Source organism: Centroberyx gerrardi, chromosome 6 (assembly GCF_048128805.1).
Source record: "Centroberyx gerrardi isolate f3 chromosome 6, fCenGer3.hap1.cur.20231027, whole genome shotgun sequence".
Classification (NCBI taxonomy): Eukaryota; Metazoa; Chordata; class Actinopteri; order Beryciformes; family Berycidae; genus Centroberyx; species Centroberyx gerrardi.
The window spans coordinates 15,550,134-15,571,481 of NC_136002.1; the positions used below are offsets into that span (position 1 = coordinate 15,550,134).

The 21,348-nt window shown below is 42.4% G+C and overlaps 1 protein-coding gene across 1 annotated transcript in view; it reads left to right on the forward strand.

The window, feature by feature from the left end:
• Positions 1-21,348, forward strand: part of dync2h1 (dynein cytoplasmic 2 heavy chain 1) — a 149,404-nt gene that overhangs the window by 18,505 nt on the left and 109,551 nt on the right. Inside the window, exons 21-44 of the mRNA XM_071925082.2 lie at positions 3,240-3,355; positions 3,804-3,931; positions 4,549-4,698; positions 5,225-5,430; positions 5,975-6,130; positions 6,251-6,365; positions 6,454-6,624; positions 6,855-7,013; positions 7,539-7,607; positions 7,845-7,999; positions 8,512-8,644; positions 8,829-8,946; positions 9,841-9,953; positions 10,154-10,267; positions 10,498-10,644; positions 13,246-13,449; positions 14,182-14,364; positions 14,835-15,017; positions 15,405-15,628; positions 16,008-16,123; positions 19,800-19,999; positions 20,222-20,353; positions 20,774-20,906; positions 21,104-21,311. Coding sequence (XP_071781183.2) covers positions 3,240-3,355; positions 3,804-3,931; positions 4,549-4,698; positions 5,225-5,430; positions 5,975-6,130; positions 6,251-6,365; positions 6,454-6,624; positions 6,855-7,013; positions 7,539-7,607; positions 7,845-7,999; positions 8,512-8,644; positions 8,829-8,946; positions 9,841-9,953; positions 10,154-10,267; positions 10,498-10,644; positions 13,246-13,449; positions 14,182-14,364; positions 14,835-15,017; positions 15,405-15,628; positions 16,008-16,123; positions 19,800-19,999; positions 20,222-20,353; positions 20,774-20,906; positions 21,104-21,311 — 3,633 coding nt within the window. The remainder of the gene's footprint in view (positions 1-3,239; positions 3,356-3,803; positions 3,932-4,548; positions 4,699-5,224; positions 5,431-5,974; positions 6,131-6,250; positions 6,366-6,453; positions 6,625-6,854; positions 7,014-7,538; positions 7,608-7,844; positions 8,000-8,511; positions 8,645-8,828; positions 8,947-9,840; positions 9,954-10,153; positions 10,268-10,497; positions 10,645-13,245; positions 13,450-14,181; positions 14,365-14,834; positions 15,018-15,404; positions 15,629-16,007; positions 16,124-19,799; positions 20,000-20,221; positions 20,354-20,773; positions 20,907-21,103; positions 21,312-21,348) is intronic.

Here is a 21,348-nt window from a genome sequence, read left to right on the forward strand (position 1 = left end):
TATATTCTGGGGCCCTTTTGTGAATTATATCAAACATATGGTTAAGTTTCAGTTGTTTAACTCGATCTTCAACAGGTAATAATTTCTACAGGTCCTATATGTGTCCTGGGAGGAGCATTGAGCATGTATCTGATAACATTATTCTGCGCTACCTGCATTTTGTTTTTAAGCTTTTGGGAAAGTCCACTATACCATGCGGAGCAGGCATAGTCGAAGTGGCACTGGATTAATGAGGCAACTAAAAGTTTCTTAACCTTAATATTAAAAAAACGAGTGTAATGATATAAAAACCTAAGCTTTTTTGCAGTTTTAGATAAGATTGTAGCTGCAATTTCCTCCCCAAACACAGATTGGTCGAGAGAGACTCCAAGGTATTTGACACTGGTTTTGGATTCAATAATATTTCCTTCACACTGTACCTTGATTGTATCGCTTTTCTTAAGCTTGTGTTTAGTGCCAAATAATATGGACTCTGTCTTTCCCAGATGTAAAGACAGTTTGTTGTCAATCAACCAGTCTCTTACCAGAGACAGTTCTCTACTAAGAGTTTCCTGTATAACTCTGGTATCTTTACCGGATACTAATAAAGTAGAGTCATCTGCGTAAAGCATCATTTTAGATGTCACTGCTGCCGGCATATCATTGACATAAATTAAAAACTACAATGGTCCCAAAATGGAGCCCTGTGGGACCCCACATGTGACCTCCATAACTGTGGACAGGGCCTCACCAACTTTACACACCTGTTTCCTGTCTGCCAAGTAGGATTTAAACCAATTCACAGCTACGTCTTTAAGGCCCACACATTTCAATTTCATTAAAAGAATACCATGATCAACGGTATCGAAAGCCTTCTGTAAGTCTAACATGACCATACCCGTATAATTCCCTTTCTCGCTCTCCATTTTTATGTAATCAAAAAGATTGATCAAACACGTGTTTGTAGAGTGAGCTGTTCTGAAACCAGACTGGTACTTAAAAAGTATTTTGTGTTTGAGAAGATATTCTTCCAGTTGATTATATACCAATTAGGGCTGGGCGATTAATCGAATTTTATTTTCGATTACGATTTTGGCTTCCCACGATTATGAAAACAAGAAAATCGAGATAAAACGATTTTTGTGCCTCATTCCGTTTAGCAATGTTGCTCTCGTTTTGTCTTGTGTTGTAAATCCAGCGCACCCCTTTCCTCCGCAACGGTGCGCTCCGCTCCGCCCCTCCTCCAAAGCCCAAACATGCTGTGGTATAGTTTCAGCTGGAGTCGGTAACAGAGAGCCGGCCGGCGCGTTTCTCCGTTTATTTTTAAACCTTCCTTGGTAGAAGATGACAGAAAGAGAGCCGTTGGTCGACAGGAAAGGTAAAAAAAAAAAAATCATTGGTGTGGAAACACTGTACAGACCCACGGTGCGTGTTCAATTGCACTGAAGCACTGCGACATGGTTAAATTACCTAATTCCACTAACGTTACTTAAATACCACGAGGTAACGTTAAAGTCACCTACCGTTTAAGTCTGTATGGCAGCGAAGACAAGTTACTGTCTACAGATCCCCATTACTGACTGTGGTATGTTAAGTTTCACTTTTGTTTTCACACCGCGAGACCCCAAATTACAGACGTGATGTGATGCGACATCAGTCAGTCAGGTGCCTGTTACCTGACTAAGTGACTGACTGAAAGAATATAGAGATATAGTTTACCAATATGTTGAATATTTTGCAGTAGGTTGTGACAGTGCACTACAACATAGTCGGTGTTATTTATTTTTTATATATTATTTATTTTAGTTATTTATTTATCTCATTTTTTTTACTTTTATTTATTTATTTATTTGCATTTATTTCTTTGTTTTTCAGTTCAATTATATTTAAAGTTCAAAGAAATCCAATGAGTTTTTTTTAAAAGTTCAATAAATGCATGATGTTCCCAAAGTCCATGAGTAATCGTGTTAAATAATCGTGATCTCAATATCAATCAAAATAATCGTGATTATGATTTTTGCCATAATCGTGCAGCCCTAATACCAATCTCTCAAAGACTTTGGATAGTATGTTTAAGATTGACACAGGCCTATAATTGCTAACCTGGGTTTTTCTGTCTTTTTTATGCAGAGGAACGACTCTGGCTAATTTCAGATCATTTGGGAACTTTCCAGTGTGTATAGAAAGATTCACAATAGGCATCAGATTTTTGCTGTTATGCTGGCACTATCCTTTATAAATTATTAAAGACACTGCTCTCTGTTACCATATCTAACTCAAACATGTCATTTGCTATGTTCAAACTTTGGTAAAAGTTTTGAACAAAGGAAAACCCATAGTATCCCTTACAGGCTTGTAAATTCTTAACCAGGGATGAGGCTACAGTGGTAAAAAAGGCATTAAAATGGTTGGCAATTTTTGTTTTCTCATGACATATGGCTCCATCAATTTCCAAACTGATATTTTGAGGCTTTGCTTTATTAGAAGATGTGGAGCCAATATAATATAAATAATGGTCAACATTTACTCCATATAAAAACAAACATAGCAAAAAATATAGCACTTTTGGATAAAACCAGTGTAAGAAAATTTTATCACACAATATTGAGGAAAAATCCTAAAGCCAGGATTTATAAGAGGAAAGTAAGATGGAATTAAATAAGGCATAAAAATGGTAAACTGCAAGTGACCTTTTTGAAAGAAGTTCTCACTTACATGCCTGGCTAACCTGATCTCCATGCTGGCAGGTCAAGTCTGGGTGAGTGATGGGGAAAACCCCATGTTTAATGATAGAACAGGATTTTTTTCCCCCCAAGCCCATTGAATTTTGACAAACATTTATTTTAGGGTATACCACACATACCATTCATTTCTAGATACTATTTTTGTTTCCATGCTTTCTTCACCTCACTACATCTCTGTCTTTTTCCAAGTGACAATTATTCTCTAAATAATTCGTTATAAGAGAGCTTCTGAATCTCTTAGTTGAACTTTTGAGAAAAGACTTGCCCTGTCGACTGCTTTCAGCGGGTGTGGCTGTCATTTTTATTGACACCTAGCAAGATTTCATTCAATTCATTTTGATTGAATTCAGTTAGTGCAGGTGAAAGCAACATATTGGTGACTGACAACATAAATAAAAAATGTAATTTACATCCTAACAAGTCACAGACACTGTTCTCCTTCAGCTCCTCTCATGCTGGTTTTTCCTTCATTCTTTTCTTCCCCTTTTTCTCCCTCTCTCCTCTCATGTCTGTCAGTCAGGAGAAAGTAGACTGTATCACAGTGAACTGTGAGCCAGTAAAGGCCGTCATCGATGACTTGATCCAGAGGCTGTTTGACACCCTGCTTATGTCACTCAGGAAGTCCATACAAGGTAGACAGACTTCAATCCTCTTGTTTTTTTGTTGGGTAAATACAGTACATATGCTTTGACTGGACTCCCCATTTTGTTTCACACTAATACAAGGTAAACACCACTTTACTTCCTTTCTAAATAACACTGTTATGTTGTTTTTTGTGTTTTTTTTGTATAAAAATAATTTGATTATTTGTTATTTATTTAAAGTAATCAGGGTCGAACATTAACACCAACCATCAGGCCAAATGCTTTTTTTCACGTTTTCTTTTTTTTCCCTCTCTTTCTCTGTTTCTGTTTCAATCTCTGTTCCTGATCCAATTATATCCCCCTTTCTCTCACTTTCTCTTTCCTTTTCTCTTTCCCTGTCCTCCTCTCCCTTTATTTGTCTTGCTTTGTCTCGCCTTTCTTTGTCTTTCTCTTCATCTCCTTTCTTCTGTCCCTCTTCTCCGCTCCCCCCATCCAGGCCATACTCAGTCCATAGAGAGTTTTGTGTCAGAGTCGATGGAGGCCTTGTCCACTCGTCCAGAGAACATAGAGGAGATTGGGGGGGCCAATGCCAAACACGGCCAGATACAAGCCCGCAAACCTGAAGTAAGACAAACACACTCCTAAATCCTGCCCAGCAACTTTGTTAAAGGATAACACTGATGTTTTTTTTTTAAAGTTTGTGCCTATCGTCTAGGTTGCCCCTCTCCTTTACATTATTCCTGATGATGTCTGCACTCAGTCGGCATAGTTGGAGATATCAGGGCTCTTTTTCCTGAACTTATGAGCAACTCTGTCCATCAGTAACCAATCATATAGGACTTCTGCCATATGTACCACCAATTGCTGTGACACCATCTGCACTAAAGCTGACATTCGGCATTCATTCAGTAGCATGGTAATGTGGTTGCTAATGTTCTGAACACTGTGTTAGGGTATGGATCAATTGGATGTGGTTTTTGCAGGCAGAAATGCAAGCTAGGTGAGTTTTTGTAGTGTGAAAAGTCTCGAATATCAACTTAGGAAACTGTAAAAGATTATTCTCCCACATCCCACACAAGAATGTGGCTGTCTTTCCATGTTATATGTCCGTTGGTGTGTGCAAAGGTATGTTTACTTTTTGTGTATGGGTGGACTGGGGATGAGTGAATTTGTACACACAGTACAATTTGTGCATGGATGTATGTGTGTCTGGGCATTCATGTGTGTGTGTATGTGTGTAGATCCTGCCTCAGTTCCAGTGTGCTGAGGAGAAGAACCGCTTGCTGCGTGCGGTGGCCGGGGGAGGCCTGGACTCTCTGTCCTCCCTGAGGGCCAAGTGGGACAAACTGGAGCTCGTCATCGAGAGCCACCAGCTCATGATCAAAGAACAGGTGCCACACACACACACACACACACACACACACACACACACGTATATACCTACATGTTGGTGGTAGAGTGGCCTAGTAGGTAGAGAGATCCTCCCAAACATGAGAGATTGGAGGCTCGATCCCCCACAACAGCCAAAATATCCATTAATAGCTACGTCTGCCCAAAGTGTCCTTTAGCAAGATACCGAACCCCTACCTGCTCATTTATTGTTACTCACTCTGGATACGAAAGTCAGCTAATAACCTGATTTGTAATTTGTATGCACACACTTCAAGGGATGATGCAGCATGCTTATTCACACATGTATGCAACACTCAAAAACGACGCAAGCTGTGCTTATTTGAATACTGCCAATGTCCAGTAACGGCAGCTTTCTAGTGCTACTTTTAAGCAATGCCTTTTCTCTCGTGTTTTTTCTCCCACCCCCCAATCCCTTTCTCCTGCCACCTCTCCCCTTTTTTTGCTCCCTCTTTGCTCCCTCTTTCTCCCTCTCACCCGCTCACTCTCACTCTGTCCCTCCCCTAGGTGGAGGTGATGCGTAGTAATGCGGAGGGACGTATCCAGGCCTACAGGGCAGATCTGGAGCGGTTCAAGGCCCGCTGGGACCAGCTGAAGCCCAAGGATGACGCTCTAGAAACAGGCGATCAGGCTGCCCTGCTTGCCTGCCTCCAGACCATCAGAGACAAGCAGCAGGAGTTCCAGGAGCTGGAGCTTGTACGCACTAAACTGCTGTAGGTTTTTCTATTCGCTGTATATTTTCTTTATTGAGACAATAGATCCAGCTGAGAAGCATATAGATCGCCTGCATCATCTGTTTGGAATATGTAACGGTTAGTTACATTGTTTAACACCTAATGAGTAATTTTCCACTTGTTAGGGTCATTAATGGCTTCCCTAAATCCAGTTTGATAAGATTGTAGCTATGTGGAGCACAATTTGCACTAAGACTTCAAATATACTCAAACTGCGCAATATTTGATGATGAATTGCTAGAGTGTAGTTAAGATTAGGTGGATTAAAAACACACTAGGCCTCTCTCAGAGTCATTGATTAAGGGTGGTGTTTTTATGGAGCTCTCCTTTAGAAAACATTTATTTACAGTGAAAGTTTTTACCCTTTAACCCCCCCTTGTCTCTTTTCTTTTCTGCATCCTTCTGAAATCAAAAGTTTAGAAAAGTATGCTGACATCAAAGTGCTGTCTCATCTAATGACATCCTCTCCTCTCCTCTCCTCTCCTCTCCTCTCCTCTCCTCTCCTCTCCTCTCCTCACCTCAGTGAGGACTGTGCCCATTTTGACTTGGAGGCTCCAGACTTCTCTCTAGCGGAGGAGACCATTAGAGACATGGAGGAGTGCAGCCAGATGTGGTCTCTGTATGAGGAGTGGCAGCAGGGCTTCACAGAGAAGGCTCAGGAGGATTGGATCACCTTCAGGTAGGGGGTTAAGTTTACGCCTGTTGTTGATATGAAACATATTCTGAATATGAGCCAATTTTTTTCTCATTAATATCTGTTAATTTGTGTGCATATGTATGTTTCTGTGTGTTTTTACAGGAGCAAGACGTATGTGTTTGAGGAGTTTCTGTTTGCATGGCAGGACAGACTTAGGAAGCTGGAGCAGCCCACTGCCATGTCTGTTAAACTGCAGGGAGAGGTGGACAAATACAAGGTACATAATAGTTGGGTTGAAGGAATAATAGAGGATATCCACCTCTTCTCGTGTTTTTATTCACATTTTTATGCATCTGCATGTGTAGAACCTGGTCCCAGTGCTGAAGTATGTGCGTGGGGAGCACCTGTCCCAGGACCATTGGTTGGATATGTTCCGTTTGCTGGGTCTTCCTAGAGGGACGACATTAGAGAGACTCACCTTTAATGACCTGCTCAGTGTGGCGACTACCATCATAGACAAGGCCCTGGAGCTCAAGGTATATACACACACTTCCACAGGCGTGTACACACACCTCCTTAACTTGTTCATATTCTGTTTTGGTATTTCTCTCATCTGTATGTGTTTGTACGCCAAAAATTATATTCCTGGCAAGCCAAATGAAAGATCTGCATGTGCATTGTTTGTCCTGGTTTGTTGCTAATTTGGACACAGATTTGGACACAGTGGACACAGATTATGTGTGTGTGTGTGTGTGTGTGTGTGTAGGATCTGAACAGCCGTGCCCAGGCGGAGGTGACGATCAGAGAGGCCCTGAGGGAGCTGGATTTGTGGGGGGCTGCAGCGGCCTTCAACCTCACCGAGTACACAGACAGCAGCGGCCGCACTCTCACCTTAATCAAGGACTGGAAGGATATAGTCAACCAGGTGCACACACAGGCACACACAGCCAAACATATGTGTACTCACATACTCAAAACACACACATACAATGTAGATTCTGAAGAAAGCAATTTTCTAATAAGTTTAGTTTGGCCTGCCAATGAGTAGTATGCCTGGAAATGATGATATAAAAAAAACCCAGACTGTGGTTGGTCGAATTGAAAGATAAAGCATTTGGACTCCCTAAACATCTTGGGGAATCAAAAGGAAATTCTTACAAAGTGCATATTTTTGTTCTTTTTTGTTCTCCTTGTAAAAAGAAGAGATGGATTTTGTTATGCTCATGCTATTGACGTGGTCAGAATTCTCCCTCGTTTCGTTATTTTTGTTTAATGATTATTTCACCAGGCAGGTCAATTAAAAGATCTCATTTCCACCTGACCACCTGGTAGATAGACTTGCAAGGTACAAAATTGTCTCAGGAAAATGCAGGCCTATCTACTGGTAACATTAAATTAAATCTTGAGGATTAGCAAACATTGCCTTTATCACCACTCTGTTCCCATCCAGGTGGGAGATAACCGCTGTCTGCTGCAGTCTCTGAAAGACTCTCCGTACTACCGCAGCTTCCAGGACAAGGTCAGGTCAAAGCCTTGAATCTAAAAATATACTTTTGTAAGATTCCAGTGCTTCAATTTTGGGAAAAGTAACTTTGTACAGACTGTCACTTTATTAAAGACTTTGTAGGTGTTAATCCAATCAAATTAAACCTAGTAGTGGTATTTATGGTTCTCACAGACACCAAGTTATATCAAACAGTCTCCTTTATCATGCACCACTAACTAATGCCACTATACTTGCTCCCTCTACGTCCAGGTGAGTCTGTGGGAAGTTCGTCTGTCAGACCTCGATGAGTACCTGCTCAGTCTGAATGCCATCCAGAGGCGCTGGGTTTACCTGGAGCCTATCTTTGGACGGGGGGCGTTGCCCAGGGAGCAGGCACGCTTCAAACGGGTTGACGAGGACTTCAGGTACGCTGTGTATGTGTGTGTGTAGGTTACCTCTTAAGGCTCATCCCCATGTATCACATTCAGAGAACCTACACTGTGGTTTAGCACTTTACCATAAGCAGGTTACCAGCTGCATAAATTCTAGTAATGTAAGTGGTACTGTAGTATTTTTCATAATGTGGGTGTTGTGAAGCCCTTTGAGACTTGAACTGAGAATGCAAAGCAAGGGAACTACCCACTCCCACAAACTATTTCTGAAATCCTTTTTATAGTATCCTGACTTTGACGTGTGAGTGCTGGTGGGCAGGCACCTGCTTAAATGTGTGTGTGTGTGTGTGTGCATGTGCATATATTTTAATGTACTATTTGTTCTGAATGTACTATTTCTCCGTGTACCAGATTGATAATGGCTGATATGCGGTGTGACAGCAGGGTAGTGTCTTTAAACTTTTGCCAGGATCCGAAACTGACAGATAGACATACAGTGTTATACACATTTGGGAACAAAAGCACCTTCTCCATGTGTGTAACAGGTCTATAATGTCAGACGTTCAGAGGGACAGCAGGGTGGTGTCTCTGAGCTCAAGGGCCGGCATCAGAAACTCCCTGGTCACCATACTGGACCAGCTGCAACGCTGCCAGAAGTCACTCAATGAGTTCCTGGAGGTACACACTCACACACACACACACAAACACACACACACACACACTCATATCAGTATGTAGACACATAAGTGCACTCATTCTCGTGCAAATTTATGTGAAAATGTACAACCACATGCGGTTATCTACACATAATATGCGCTGCATCATAGCTAACCTTATGTATGTTTGTGTGTGGGTGTTACAGGAGAAGCGCTCTGCGTTCCCTCGGTTCTATTTCATAGGAGATGATGATCTGTTGGAGATTCTGGGTCAGGCAACCAACCCAGCTGTCATCCAGTCACACCTCAAGAAACTCTTTGCTGGTCAGACACAACATATGTGTACTCACATACTCAAAACACACACATACAATGTAGATTCTGAAGAAAGCAATTTTCTAATGAGTTTAGTTTGGCCTGTCAATGAGTAGTATGCCTGGAAATGATGATATAAAAAACCCCCGACTGAGGTTGGTCAGAGTCAAATCAATTCTCCCTCGCTTCGTTATTTTTGTTTAATGATTATTTCACCAGGCAGGTCAATTAAAAGATCTAATTTCCACCTGACCACCTGGTAGATAGACTTGCAAGGTACAAAATTGTCTCAGGAAAATGCAGGCCTATCTACTGGTAACATTAAATTAAATCTTGAGGATTAGCAAACATCAGGCAGGCAACCAACCCAGCTGTCATCCAGTCACACCTCAAGAAACTCTTTGCTGGTCAGACACCTCTTCTCTTCTCTTCTCTTCTCTTCTCTTCTCTTCTCTTCTCTTCTCTTCTTTTCTCTTCCAATTTCTATTCTATTCTATTCTATTCTATTCTATTGATTGTTTAAGACGTTATTTGCTGGTCACATCTGACACCTTGAATCACATCTTACACTGGACTGCCTGAAGGGACAGTTGAGGAGATTAACAAGCCAATCAATTTAATTTTACTACAAACTGAGAGTCCATTCAAGTCCATCCAATAAGTGCTAATGGTTAAATTTAAGACCTAAAGTGTTAATGGGCTTTGGTTATTGAGACATTAACAACAGGACTTCTCTTCTCTTCTCTTCTCTTCTCTTCTCTTCTCTTCTCTTCTCTTCTCTTCTCTTCTCTTCTCTTCTCTTCTCTTCTCCTCTCTTCTCTTCTCTCCTCTCCTATAATACTGTATATATTGGACAGGGAATGTAACCTCTGTGTGTGTCTATGAATGTATTATCCTGTGTAGGTATCAACAGTGTTGAGTTCGATGAGCAGTGCCAGCACATTGTTGCCATGTGTTCTCTCGAGGGAGAGATGGTGCCACTCAGAAACCTCATACGAATCTCCAACAATGTGGAGGTAAAGATGACACAGAGTTGCGTGTGAATGTACAGTATGTGTGCTGTATGTTGGATGTATGTTCACATTATTGAAGATTTAGGTGTGTGTGGGAAGGGGGGCATATTGTATTTATTTGATGACTTAGATAAAGTATTGGTAACTGTGTGTGTGTGTGTGTGTGTGTGTGTGTGCGTGCGCATTTCTCTTCTCTTCTCTAGGTGTGGCTGAGTGAGCTGTCTGCAGAGATGAAGGAGACTCTGAAGCACCTGCTGTATGAGTGTGTGTCAGCAGGGAAGAAAGGGGAGGTGGACCCCTCACGCTACCCATCACAGGTATACACACACACACACACACGCACACATGCACACACACGCTCACTTTGTGCATAAAATATTTATGTTTTTGAGGATACAATCATCTGTGGTTTTAAAATATTCCCTGATGGATATCCATTTCTAAAATGGATATGGTCTTTTGGAATGAAACCCTTGGCACAAATTGGTTGCTTTGATACTTTATTAATTTAATACTAACTAAATTCCTGTATGACCTGTCTGTGTAGATCCTGTGCCTGGCAGAGCAGATCCAGTTTACTGAAGATATGGAAAGAGCTTTAAGAGAACAGAATCTACAGCAGCTGGAGGTGGAGCTCAATGCCAAACTAGAACACTACACTACAGTAGACACCAGCTCTGACGACCACACCAACGCAGGTACTACCACCTGTGTCTACGGGTGTTTGTGTTGTACATGTTTGTGTGTGCATGCGTGTGTAGGTGCTGTATGTGTGTCCACATCTGTCTGTCTGTTTGAATGCACAAAGACAGAAATAGAATTGGAAACACAGTTGTAGATGTGTGTTTGTGTAGGTTTGTATGTCAGTACCAATACAGTCTGCACCAATACAGATGGAGTCACAGGCTGTGCACTCACACATGCTCTCTCTCTCTCGCTTGCTCACTCGCTCGCACGCACGCACGCACGCACACACACACACACACACACTTAGTGCATACTCAACACTTACACCTCATCTTTTTAACTTTCTTCTAAAACATATCTCCCTCCTGTGTTGTTAGTGACTACGCTCTGATTGTAATCTGGGCTGTCATTCAGCATTGAGAGGATAAAGCAACTTCTGATGCGAGACTAATACCCAGCCAGACGGAAGATACTGAGAGCAAGAGTCCCATTCTCTGTGTGGTGTTTCTTGCCTAGGGGTTATTAAATGTTCAGAATTTTTGGTGGCATACTAAATGTGGCTGTTTTATTTTTCGCAGGAGTTCTTTTTGTCCTTTAAGTCCTATTAATGTAAATGCAATATCTGACTTTTCCTGATTTGTTTTTTTTCCTGCTTTTTTGGTTCCTGATCACGTCCCTGATAATATGAATCTCTCCGAATTACTGCTCATATAAACACTTGCTCCTCGACACTTACACTTCATTCTGCCGTCTGACTCCCTCTTGTGTTGTTAATGATTGAGCTCTGATCAGAATCTGGGTTGTTACTGAGCGCAGAGAGATTAACACTGAATGACTGCTCTTGTGCGACTCCCTTGATAGCCAGCCAGACACAAGAGGCTGCAGAAGGGCAGCGCTTATTAAAGCTGCTAAAGTAATAGCTGGCAGGCTAGTCTAATGACCTGGGGCTAAATAAATGGCTACATAAAACCTGGCAGAGGACTAGTTCCACAGAACTTGGATGGATAAAAGGGGCATTTGAATTCAAGTCAATATTCTTGAATGCTCATCTGGCAGATAAATTTACAAGAAGATAGCTGCTGTGTGTAGCTTATTTCATATTATTGCCATGGAAATGATCATTTATTTGGATTCTGATTCATGCATGAGATTGAAAGCTCCTCTATAACCCTGGCAGTGGCATCATTTCACAGGACATTGCTGCCAAATTCCAAATTTCTAAGTCAAATGCAAATGGCAGTATGAAACAATGCTCGTTTATTGCACCAAATTACTACTACTGGAGCCCAGTTTTCTTTGCCAGCCACAGTAGTTCCTGCCTTTTTTTTCTTTTTTTTTTCAGTTTTAGAATCTTAGACATTTCAACATGACAGTGTTATGGTATTATGTTATTGTCCGCACTTGAAAAAATGCTAATTTCCATGATAACATTTCACTAAATAACTGGCTCCCTTAAAACAAACGGCCAGGCTGCAGAGTGGCATTACTGATTAAAGCCGCTAAAGTAATAGCTGGAAGGATAATCTAATGACCCAGTCTAAATAGATGGACCATAAAACCTGGCAGGGGAGTGGGAGCTATCTGCTCTTTGGCTCAGAGACAAGACTGAAGGATAGTGTACATCTGGTAGGGTCATTTTTACTTTGCTGAGGCTAGTAATGGCTAACCTCACTGATGTATATCTTGTGTGAGACACAGGGCCTAGTTGGCTGTCTCTGTTGTGTGTGGGCAAAGTACCCAAGCAGAAATAGTACATGCAAACTCATCCAAGGAAGGGCCAATCAATGGTAATACACATTCTTAGCCCTTAACCCATTGTTGAAGAGACACTTATCAAGAGTATCTGTCTAGGCAGAGTGGAATCACTAGCACACACTTAATGTTTTCTATGGTTTCAGAATATAAATAGCATGCCTTAAAACCATCAAGAGCTGCTTTGATTTTCTTTTTTAATGGTGGCATAATAGCAATTACTATTGTAAGTAGTCTTCCTGTTAGTGCTGTGGAACAGGGTGGCTTGCGCTTTTAAAGTCTCTCGTCTAATCAAAGCAAAGCAGCTAAAGGAGTAGCTTGCCGGCTCATCTAATGACCTGGGGTTAATAGATGGCCACATAAAACCTGGGTGGCTGTGCTCTCTGGCTCAGAGACAGAACACTCTGATAATGTAGGGTACTCTTTTCTACTTTTTTAAGTAAAGATTAATAAAGGTTATCTTTAATGTAGTTGATTAAGGAAAGAGAGAGAGAATTACATGCGACAAAGGTCATGAGCTGAATTTGAACATATGATGTGAATATGTGAGTTTGCGCCTTAAGCCACTGAACCAACAGGACTATAGAGTTGCTATATACACTATACACTATAATAAACACTATAATATAGAAGTTTGTGTTTAGTCTTTTGGAATGCAACCATGCTTTGTATATTATATGGCCCTGTGTGCTTCTTTTCTTCTGTTTGTACCATATGGCAAATATTATTTTCCCATCTCAAATACTGTATATGGCATTCGAAGGGATGATTCTCTTTTATAATCAAATTTTAATTTGGTGTTTGTATTATCTTTCCAACCATGCTATCCCGTGTGTGTGTGTGTGCATGTATAGAGTCCAGTGTCCTGCAGCTGAAGCTGAAGGCCTTGATCCTGGACATCATCCATAACATCAGTGTGGTGAAACAGCTGAGCCATACAGGAGTCAGCAGTACCGATGCCTGGGCCTGGAGGAAGCAGCTCCGCTTCTACATGGGACCAGACAAATGCTGCAATATACATATGGTCGATGCACAATTCAGCTACACATATGAATACCAGGTGTGTAAGCCTGCAGATACACACACCTCTTTCACAGGGGACTAGACAAACACTCCCAAACACACATAGTTGTTTTGCAATTCAGGTACATGTATAACACCTGCAATGTAATCTCATACATACTTATGTATGTGTCTGCACACACACACACACACACACACACAGAGTAATCAATCTGAACACTAATCTGGGCAATACACAATTATTATTGCCGCATGGCCTAAAATAATTTAAGATGCATAGGTTTCAATAGAACTGTAATGCCATGTGGTCCTAAATGCTATTAAAAATGTGAGAGAAAATGCTATATAATCATACATTGCTTCACCAAAAACATTCTTTACGTTCCTAGAATTTACTTGAATTTCTTATTTTTTACCACTGGGGGGCACTGTTGATGCAGAGATGAGGAGCTCTTTATTGGGGTACTGGATATGTCTTGCTGTATTTCCCTGCTGCGGTTCCTTTGCAAAACACTTGCTAAACTCAGTCTCACTCATTTTCTTTTTCCTCTCTCTTGCCTGCCCTCTATTTATTTTTCCTTCCCTCTTTCTCCTCCTTACCCATCTCCTGTCTTTTCCTTTCTCTTCCGCTTGCTTCTCTCTCCCTCTCTTCCGCCCCTCCATCCCTCTCTTCCTCTTCACATCTCTCTGTCCTTCTCTCTCCATTTCCTTCACTCCTCTGTCCCTCTATCTGCCCTGCACTCTCCTGTCTCTCTCTCCTGTCTCCTAGGGGAATGCGGCTAAGCTGGTGCACACACCATTGACTGATAAGTGCTACCTGACTCTGACCCAGGCCATGAAGATGGGGCTTGGGGGGAACCCCTACGGGCCAGCTGGCACAGGCAAGACTGAGTCAGTCAAAGCCCTGGGGGGGCTGTTCGGACGCCAAGTGCTGGTGTTCAACTGCGATGAGGTATAAAGGATTTTGAGGGGGTATAAAGGATTTTGAGGGGTTGAAGACTATATACCCATTTTGGCAAAAAAAACCCCAAGTAAAACAAATATTCATTCTTTATTCTGTGGGCTGATATAGACATATGGAGGCATTTGTATTTTCTGGAATGGTTTTGTACACAGCACTCCTATTCATTTCTGTGATCTATGCTGGAGATTGCTGTTTTCCCCCTAATACTTATGACATTTTGTAGTCTTGATTACATCCTTGTTACACATACACATAACACATGTGCAAGTACAGAGACACACACTGAGCAGTGTCTTGGTCTTGAGTTCTGATCATTCAACTTGCGACCACACACACATAAGCAAGCACGCACAGAACAAGAAGGCCATCGAGGACAATCCTGACTGAGAACACACCCTGAGAGTTGTTGATGACTATGTCTATCTGTTTTCTGTGTCATGCATCTATCTGTTTTCCAGGGTATTGATGTGAAGTCTATGGGCCGTATCTTTGTGGGCTTGGTGAAGTGTGGAGCATGGGGCTGCTTCGACGAGTTTAACCGCTTAGAGGAGGCGGTGCTGTCTGCCGTCTCCATGCAGATCCAGGCCATCCAGGACTCCCTCAAACACCACAAACACATCTGTGAACTGCTGGGGAAAGAGGTCAGCATGCACTCATGTTTGCAGTGATGCTCAGTAGATGATCACTCACTCTTTTTCTCATGCTTTCTTTCTGTCCTTTTGTCCCTCTAACTCAATTTCTCATTCTGTTTTCCTGTTTAAGTCAGTCACTTGTGTATACATACTCACTTAAATACACACACGGTGCAAACTCATTTCTGCTGACACATTTTCAGTTGCCTTCTGCCTCCACCATCTGTCCTTGCCTATCTATCAAATCAGTCCGTCAAAAAATCAATCAATCATCCATCCATCCATCCATTGTGGGAGAGTAATCAACCAAGCAATCAATCAACACTTAAATCAGGCTATCGCATAACACATTTTAGATAAGGAAGATCTCTTTCCCTTCTTATCGCCCTCCTCCAGGTGGAGCTGGACCCAAACTCTGGGGTGTTCATCACGCTGAACCCGGCGGGGAAAGGCTACGGAGGGAGACAGAAGCTGCCAGACAACCTGAAGCAGCTGTTCAGGCCCGTAGCCATGAGCAGGCCGGACAACGAGCTCATAGCTGAGGTCATCCTCTACTCCGAGGGCTTCAAAGATGGAGAGATACTGGGACGCAAACTTGTTGCCATCTTCAACCTGGCCAGGTAGGAACTGTAGGAACTTTTATTTGTACCAAGTGTGTGTGTTTGGGTCAGGGTTCAGGTTGGAGGGAGCGTGGGTGAGAGCTTTATTAGCATATACCTGTAAGCTTTTACCTTAGTCAAGTAATTATGTGTGTACATGAGAGTGTGCGTCTGTCTGCCTGGTCTTTTTGCCTGTGGGGTTCACTGTATGTAACTATGTGTAGTTGATTAGGTTTTCAAACTGCAACGTGTTGTGGGTGCATTAATTTTAATTTATCTATACCGCCACCACAGTCTATTGATTTGTGTGTGTGTGTAGCCTCTACCTCCCACCTCTTAGTACTACAGCCACAGCCAACTGACAATGTGTGAATATGTGTGTGTGTATGTGTGTGTCCAGGGAGCTGTTGACTCCCCAGCAGCACTACGACTGGGGTCTGCGTGCACTGAAGACCGTGCTGAAGGGCTGTGGCAGTCTCCTGCAGCAACAGAGGAGGAGCCAAGACAAAAACAAGAGTAAGTCCCCTCCTGGCCATTTTTATTTTAAGGTATTCTTATGAGGCATGTTTACTGTTTTTCGACAGTATATATAGTGGAGGTGTAAGAGGAAAGTTAGGAGGAAGTGAGAGCAAGTTTGGTCATGACCTGGAGTCACATTCATAATGACCTAAAGTACACAGTACCCTAACCTGCTGTGGTGTCGGGGGAAACACCAGTTGAGCGCGCCCACACTGCTGACAAGTGAATGGAGATTAATTTCTCCCTGGACAGCATAAAAAACACACAATTGCATCCAAGATACCCGGTCAATACTCAATCCAGCAATCATTCAACACAGTTATAATTTACAATTTCCCATTTGGCAGACGCTTTTATCCAAAGCGACGTACATATGAGATTTTAATACAACACCAGCAAAGATCTAGTCAGGAGAGAACAACGAGAGTAAGTGCCATAAAGCTAAGTTCTGGTCCAACAGGACATAGGTTCTACGAGGCAGTGCTACGAGGCAATGCATAGAGGCAGATACAGATTTTTTTTTTTTTTTTAGATTACACAGTCCATCAGGTGAGAAGGTGTTCGCTAAAGAGCTGGGTCTTTAGCCTTTTCTTAAAGATTGAGAGGGACTCTGCGGATCGAATGGAGTTTGGTAACTCGTTCCACCACCGAGGAACCACAGAAGAGAAGAGTCTGGCTAGAGACTTAGGGCCTTGTTGTGGTGGCAGCACCAGGCGCCGCTCCTTAGTGGGCGGGAGGGAGCGTAGACCTGAATGAGGGAGTTCAGGTAGGTAGGAGCCGTTTTGGTTGCTGCTTTGTAGGCGAGCATCAAGGACTTGAACTTGATGCGGGCAGCAACTGGGAGCCAGTGGAGGGATATGAACAGCTAGCTATGAGCAGTTATCACATAAAACAAAGTACTCATAATAAGATAAAGTGCCATTGTTCAACAATAGTAAAATGCATTCTTGTTAGTTCTTTTAAGGTGTGTTGAAAAGGACAGAGACATTGTTCACATTGTTACAGTGTTGGGGCTTTAAGATAATGGGCTTTGTTGGAGATGGGGTTTAACAATTTTGGGGGACATTGGGGGATGAGTTAATTTCATAAATAAGTCTAAATTCTCAAAATATTGTTTGTTAACTTACACCTCTATATCACTTGTTCTGCCATGCTGCGTTGTGCACAGGAAATTACAAATGATTGCAAAGAATTCTGGGCAAGATGTGCTCCTGAATTTTCTATCGTTGACTCCCTCGGGCCTTCAAGGGTTTATCTAAGAAAGTTTACAGTTATCAGATTAATGGAGAGGCACTTAAAATGGCAGTGGGGATTCCCCCCGAGGGGAAATTGCCAAGGGGAATTTGATGAGAATGACTAATGAAATGGAGCCCATACCCTTTTTTGCACTGGTAGTTAACTCACTTCCTGGATTTGGAGTCTTTCAGTTGTTGAGAAATTGATTGTGCAAAGCTACTCAGAATCTATCTATCTATCCTCTTTGCTTAGTACTTTGGCATTGTTAATTAAGTCAATCGTTTGTTAAATACAGTAGCTTTAGTTTTATATTATTAATTCAGGTGCGATGATGTTGGTACAACATTTTAAGTTAGAGATTTTATGCATACCTGCAATACATGTAAATGAGTAATTCTAATCCTATATAGTTTATACTTACAAAACCTACCTTGTGACCCTACCAAACAAGAAGGTTTATACCTTGTTCACTTTGGCCAGAGCAACCATGCTACTAGTAAACAGTATGCCAAGTTGGCATGCTGCAGACCACCAAAAGCTAACAAGTCAACATATCAACATTCTAAAGAATCAATACACCAGCCACCATACTACTAACAAACAGCCAGAGCAACCATATTAGCTATGCTGTGTTTGCAAAGCTTTCTGCAATGTATGATGGATTGAGTAAAAAGTTGTAGTTGCGCATTAGCAGCATATAAACAGGGTAAATTCTTTAGAAAAAGTCAATAACCTGAAAAAAAAAAAAACTTCTGGCCATGAGAAAAAAAGTATCTGGAAAATGTGTCCCCTGAGAAGTACGGAAACCGCTGCACTGATAGTACACTCAGCTGCCTCTGACCTAAGAGATAGAAAGTTGTAAGGAGAGATAATGAAAAGGATTATGGGATACGGAGATAGTGAAAACTCAGGTGGTTTGAGGGGTGTGTGTGTGTGGGGGGGTGCTTATCGTGTACCCAGCAAAGTCACACAAAAAATGTTTTGGAAATCTGTGTGTGTGTGTATGTCTCTGAAAAGAAGTTTGATAAACACTATGCTTAAGTGTGCTCCAACATCAAATGTCTGTATGGACCCGCACTCTCCCTATACACCTGCTCTCCTCCATGCCCTCTAAATCCTCTAATACTGACACACCATCAATTGACATTTCACCCAAATCCTCCCCTTAAAAAACTTTGCTTTGCTTCCCTCGGGCTTTTCCCTCCTCTGTGTGTCCCTTTGTCCTTCTCCCGCTCTCTCTGTCTCAAACACTTTGCCAAGGTTCTGTTGTTTACCTCTTCAGTCCCTCCTGCGCTCCCCCTCCTCATCCTCCTTTTCCCTGCTCCCCCCTCCTCCTGACCTCTTGCTGCCTCTCTCTCTGATACCTGGCTGTCGATATCTCTCTCATCCCACTCTTTCTCGCTCACTGCCCTCTCTGTCTCACCCCCGTCTCCCTCTCATCTCTCCCCTTTTCAGTCCTTTCTCCCCCTATCTCTCTCTCTCTGCCCTTTTCCTCTCTCTCCTTGAACCTTTCCCTCTCTCTCTCTCTCTCTTTCACATCCGTCTCTCTCACCCCTGTCCCCCTTTATCTGTCCAACACACACACATACACATACACCACACACCCCTCCTGTCTGTCGATGAGTCCCCAAGGTTTTGTTCTGTTTGCCTCTGTGTGTAGTCTGGCCAAGTGTTCATCTCAGCAGTAAAAACTGCCTCATTTGTGCCTTCGGGGGCGGCCAGCATCTTTGGAGAAGAGAACAAAAGTATTGACAAACTCTTAAATCATGACAGGCTTTGGTAATTAGCACATTTATAAAAGGGGCCATGTGCAAGAACAAGGCAGTAACGATTGAACAAGTTAACTTTTGTAACCTTGTTTTTTGTGTCTCCTTCACTTGTTTTTCTCCATCCACCCAATATTATTTCTTATACTCTATTTTTCTTTTTTTCATCAGTATCATGCCATTTACTGATCTGTCTTTTTCCTAACTCTCTCCTTGCCTCTTTTTTTTTATGCCTCCTTCCCTTCTCTTCCCGTTCTCATCTTCTACCCTTCAAACAGTAATATCTTTTTTTGTCTAGCATCATTTTAAAAACAATCTCTACAAATGTCCACAGTCAAAATTAAAACCAGGTCACAGAGAATTTCAAAAATATAATAATGGTAATAAAGTCAAAGAACGGGTAAAAACAAATTAGACAATTACAACAACTAATAAAAAACATCACTTAAATGTCAGTCTGTAGAAGTATTTTCAGACTGCCATAGATGAGTTTATTTTATTTTCACCCCTCTCCCCTTGTTAACTACTTTTCTTTTTTATTTCAATTAGCATTTACCCTTTTACATAGCTTGTCTTTTCTCTTTTGCACACTCTCACACTGTAATTCATTACAGTTTTTTTATTGCAAGTCAGAACAGAAATAAAGTCAATCTCTCTCCATCTGCATACAGTCCAGGAGAGTGGTCTGGTGGTACAGGCGTTAAGGCTGAACACCATGTCCAAGCTGACGTTTGCGGACAGCTCCAGGTTCGACGCCCTGGTCAGAGACGTCTTCTCTGGGGTGAACTTCACAGATGTGGAGGACCAGACCTTAATGCACGCCCTGGATCAAGTCTACAAGGAGGCACGGCTTGAGCTCATACCCAGCCAGGTGTGTGTGGATACCTATCTATTAATAATGACTAGAGCCTCACATGTCAGTAAGCAAATATGTCACGTAACCTGCTTTTAACTGTTGCCCAGCCAGTGCGTGTTTCTGATCACTCTATACTTTAACGTTGGCATGGAGACAGCTTATGGATGGTTGGATGGTTTGCTAGACGGATGGAGTGATAGATAAATCGATGACAGTGTTTTCTCCATCTCTGCGTAGCTAAAGAAGGCTTTGGAGCTGTACGAGCAGCTGAGGCAGCGTATGGGCGCGGTGATCGTAGGGCCCAGCGGAGCAGGGAAGTCGACTCTCTGGAGGATGCTCCGGGCCGCTCTCAGCAAGACGGGCAAAGTGGTGAGTAGGAGACAGACTCTACAGGGGATTTTGGCTTGGGTTCCAATACACAGTGTATTTTTCTGGCATATGGGCTTCTAAATGGGTCGTATCTGTGATGCCCTGACACGCAAACTGGTGAGATATAGAGAGACCTTCCCCCGGTTGAAAAATCCCCCAAAAATTTAAGCTTCAGGGAACTCATTTTCAGAGGTTTGCATTCTGTGTTGGTTATGACTTTCATAGTCCTTAGGGCCATGAAACTCACTTAGCATATAAAGGACTATGAAAAGAAAGCATCAATTCAATTTAAAAAATCCTGTCACAAAATGTTCATGTGATTTAAGTGCCACAATGTCCTATTTTTAAGAGTTTGTGGGCCAGTTAAAATATCAACCCCTGATGTTTTTTTGACTAATGCTGATCACTGTGTTCTTGTAGGTGAAGCAGTACACGATGAACCCCAAGGCCATGCCCAGACAGCAGCTGCTGGGACACATAGACATGGACACCAGAGAGTGGGCTGATGGCGTCCTCACACACAGTGCCAGGCATGTGGTCAGAGAACCACAGGGTAAGAAGGAGACACCACTCCATGTTGATTTAACATAAGTGCAGCTAGCTCATTTTATAATGAGCCCACATCCCAAGCAACTCGATCAACTAGTTGGTGAAAGTCTTTTTGTGTTCTGTGAAACCAGACAGTGGTTCGCATGGATGTCGTATTTGTTTGGGGAAGTATGTGTACATATGCACCTTTGTGTTTTCCAGAGGTGAGCTCGTGGATCGTGTGTGACGGAGACATCGACCCGGAGTGGATTGAGAGTCTGAACTCTGTACTGGATGACAACCGGCTGCTGACCATGCCCAGCGGAGAACGCATCCAGTTTGGACCCAACGTCAACTTCCTGTTTGAGACTCACGACCTCAGCTGTGCCTCGCCGGCCACCATATCCCGCATGGGAATGATATTTCTCAGGTTAGGGTTTAGGGTGTATGTGTGTGCCCCTCACCCG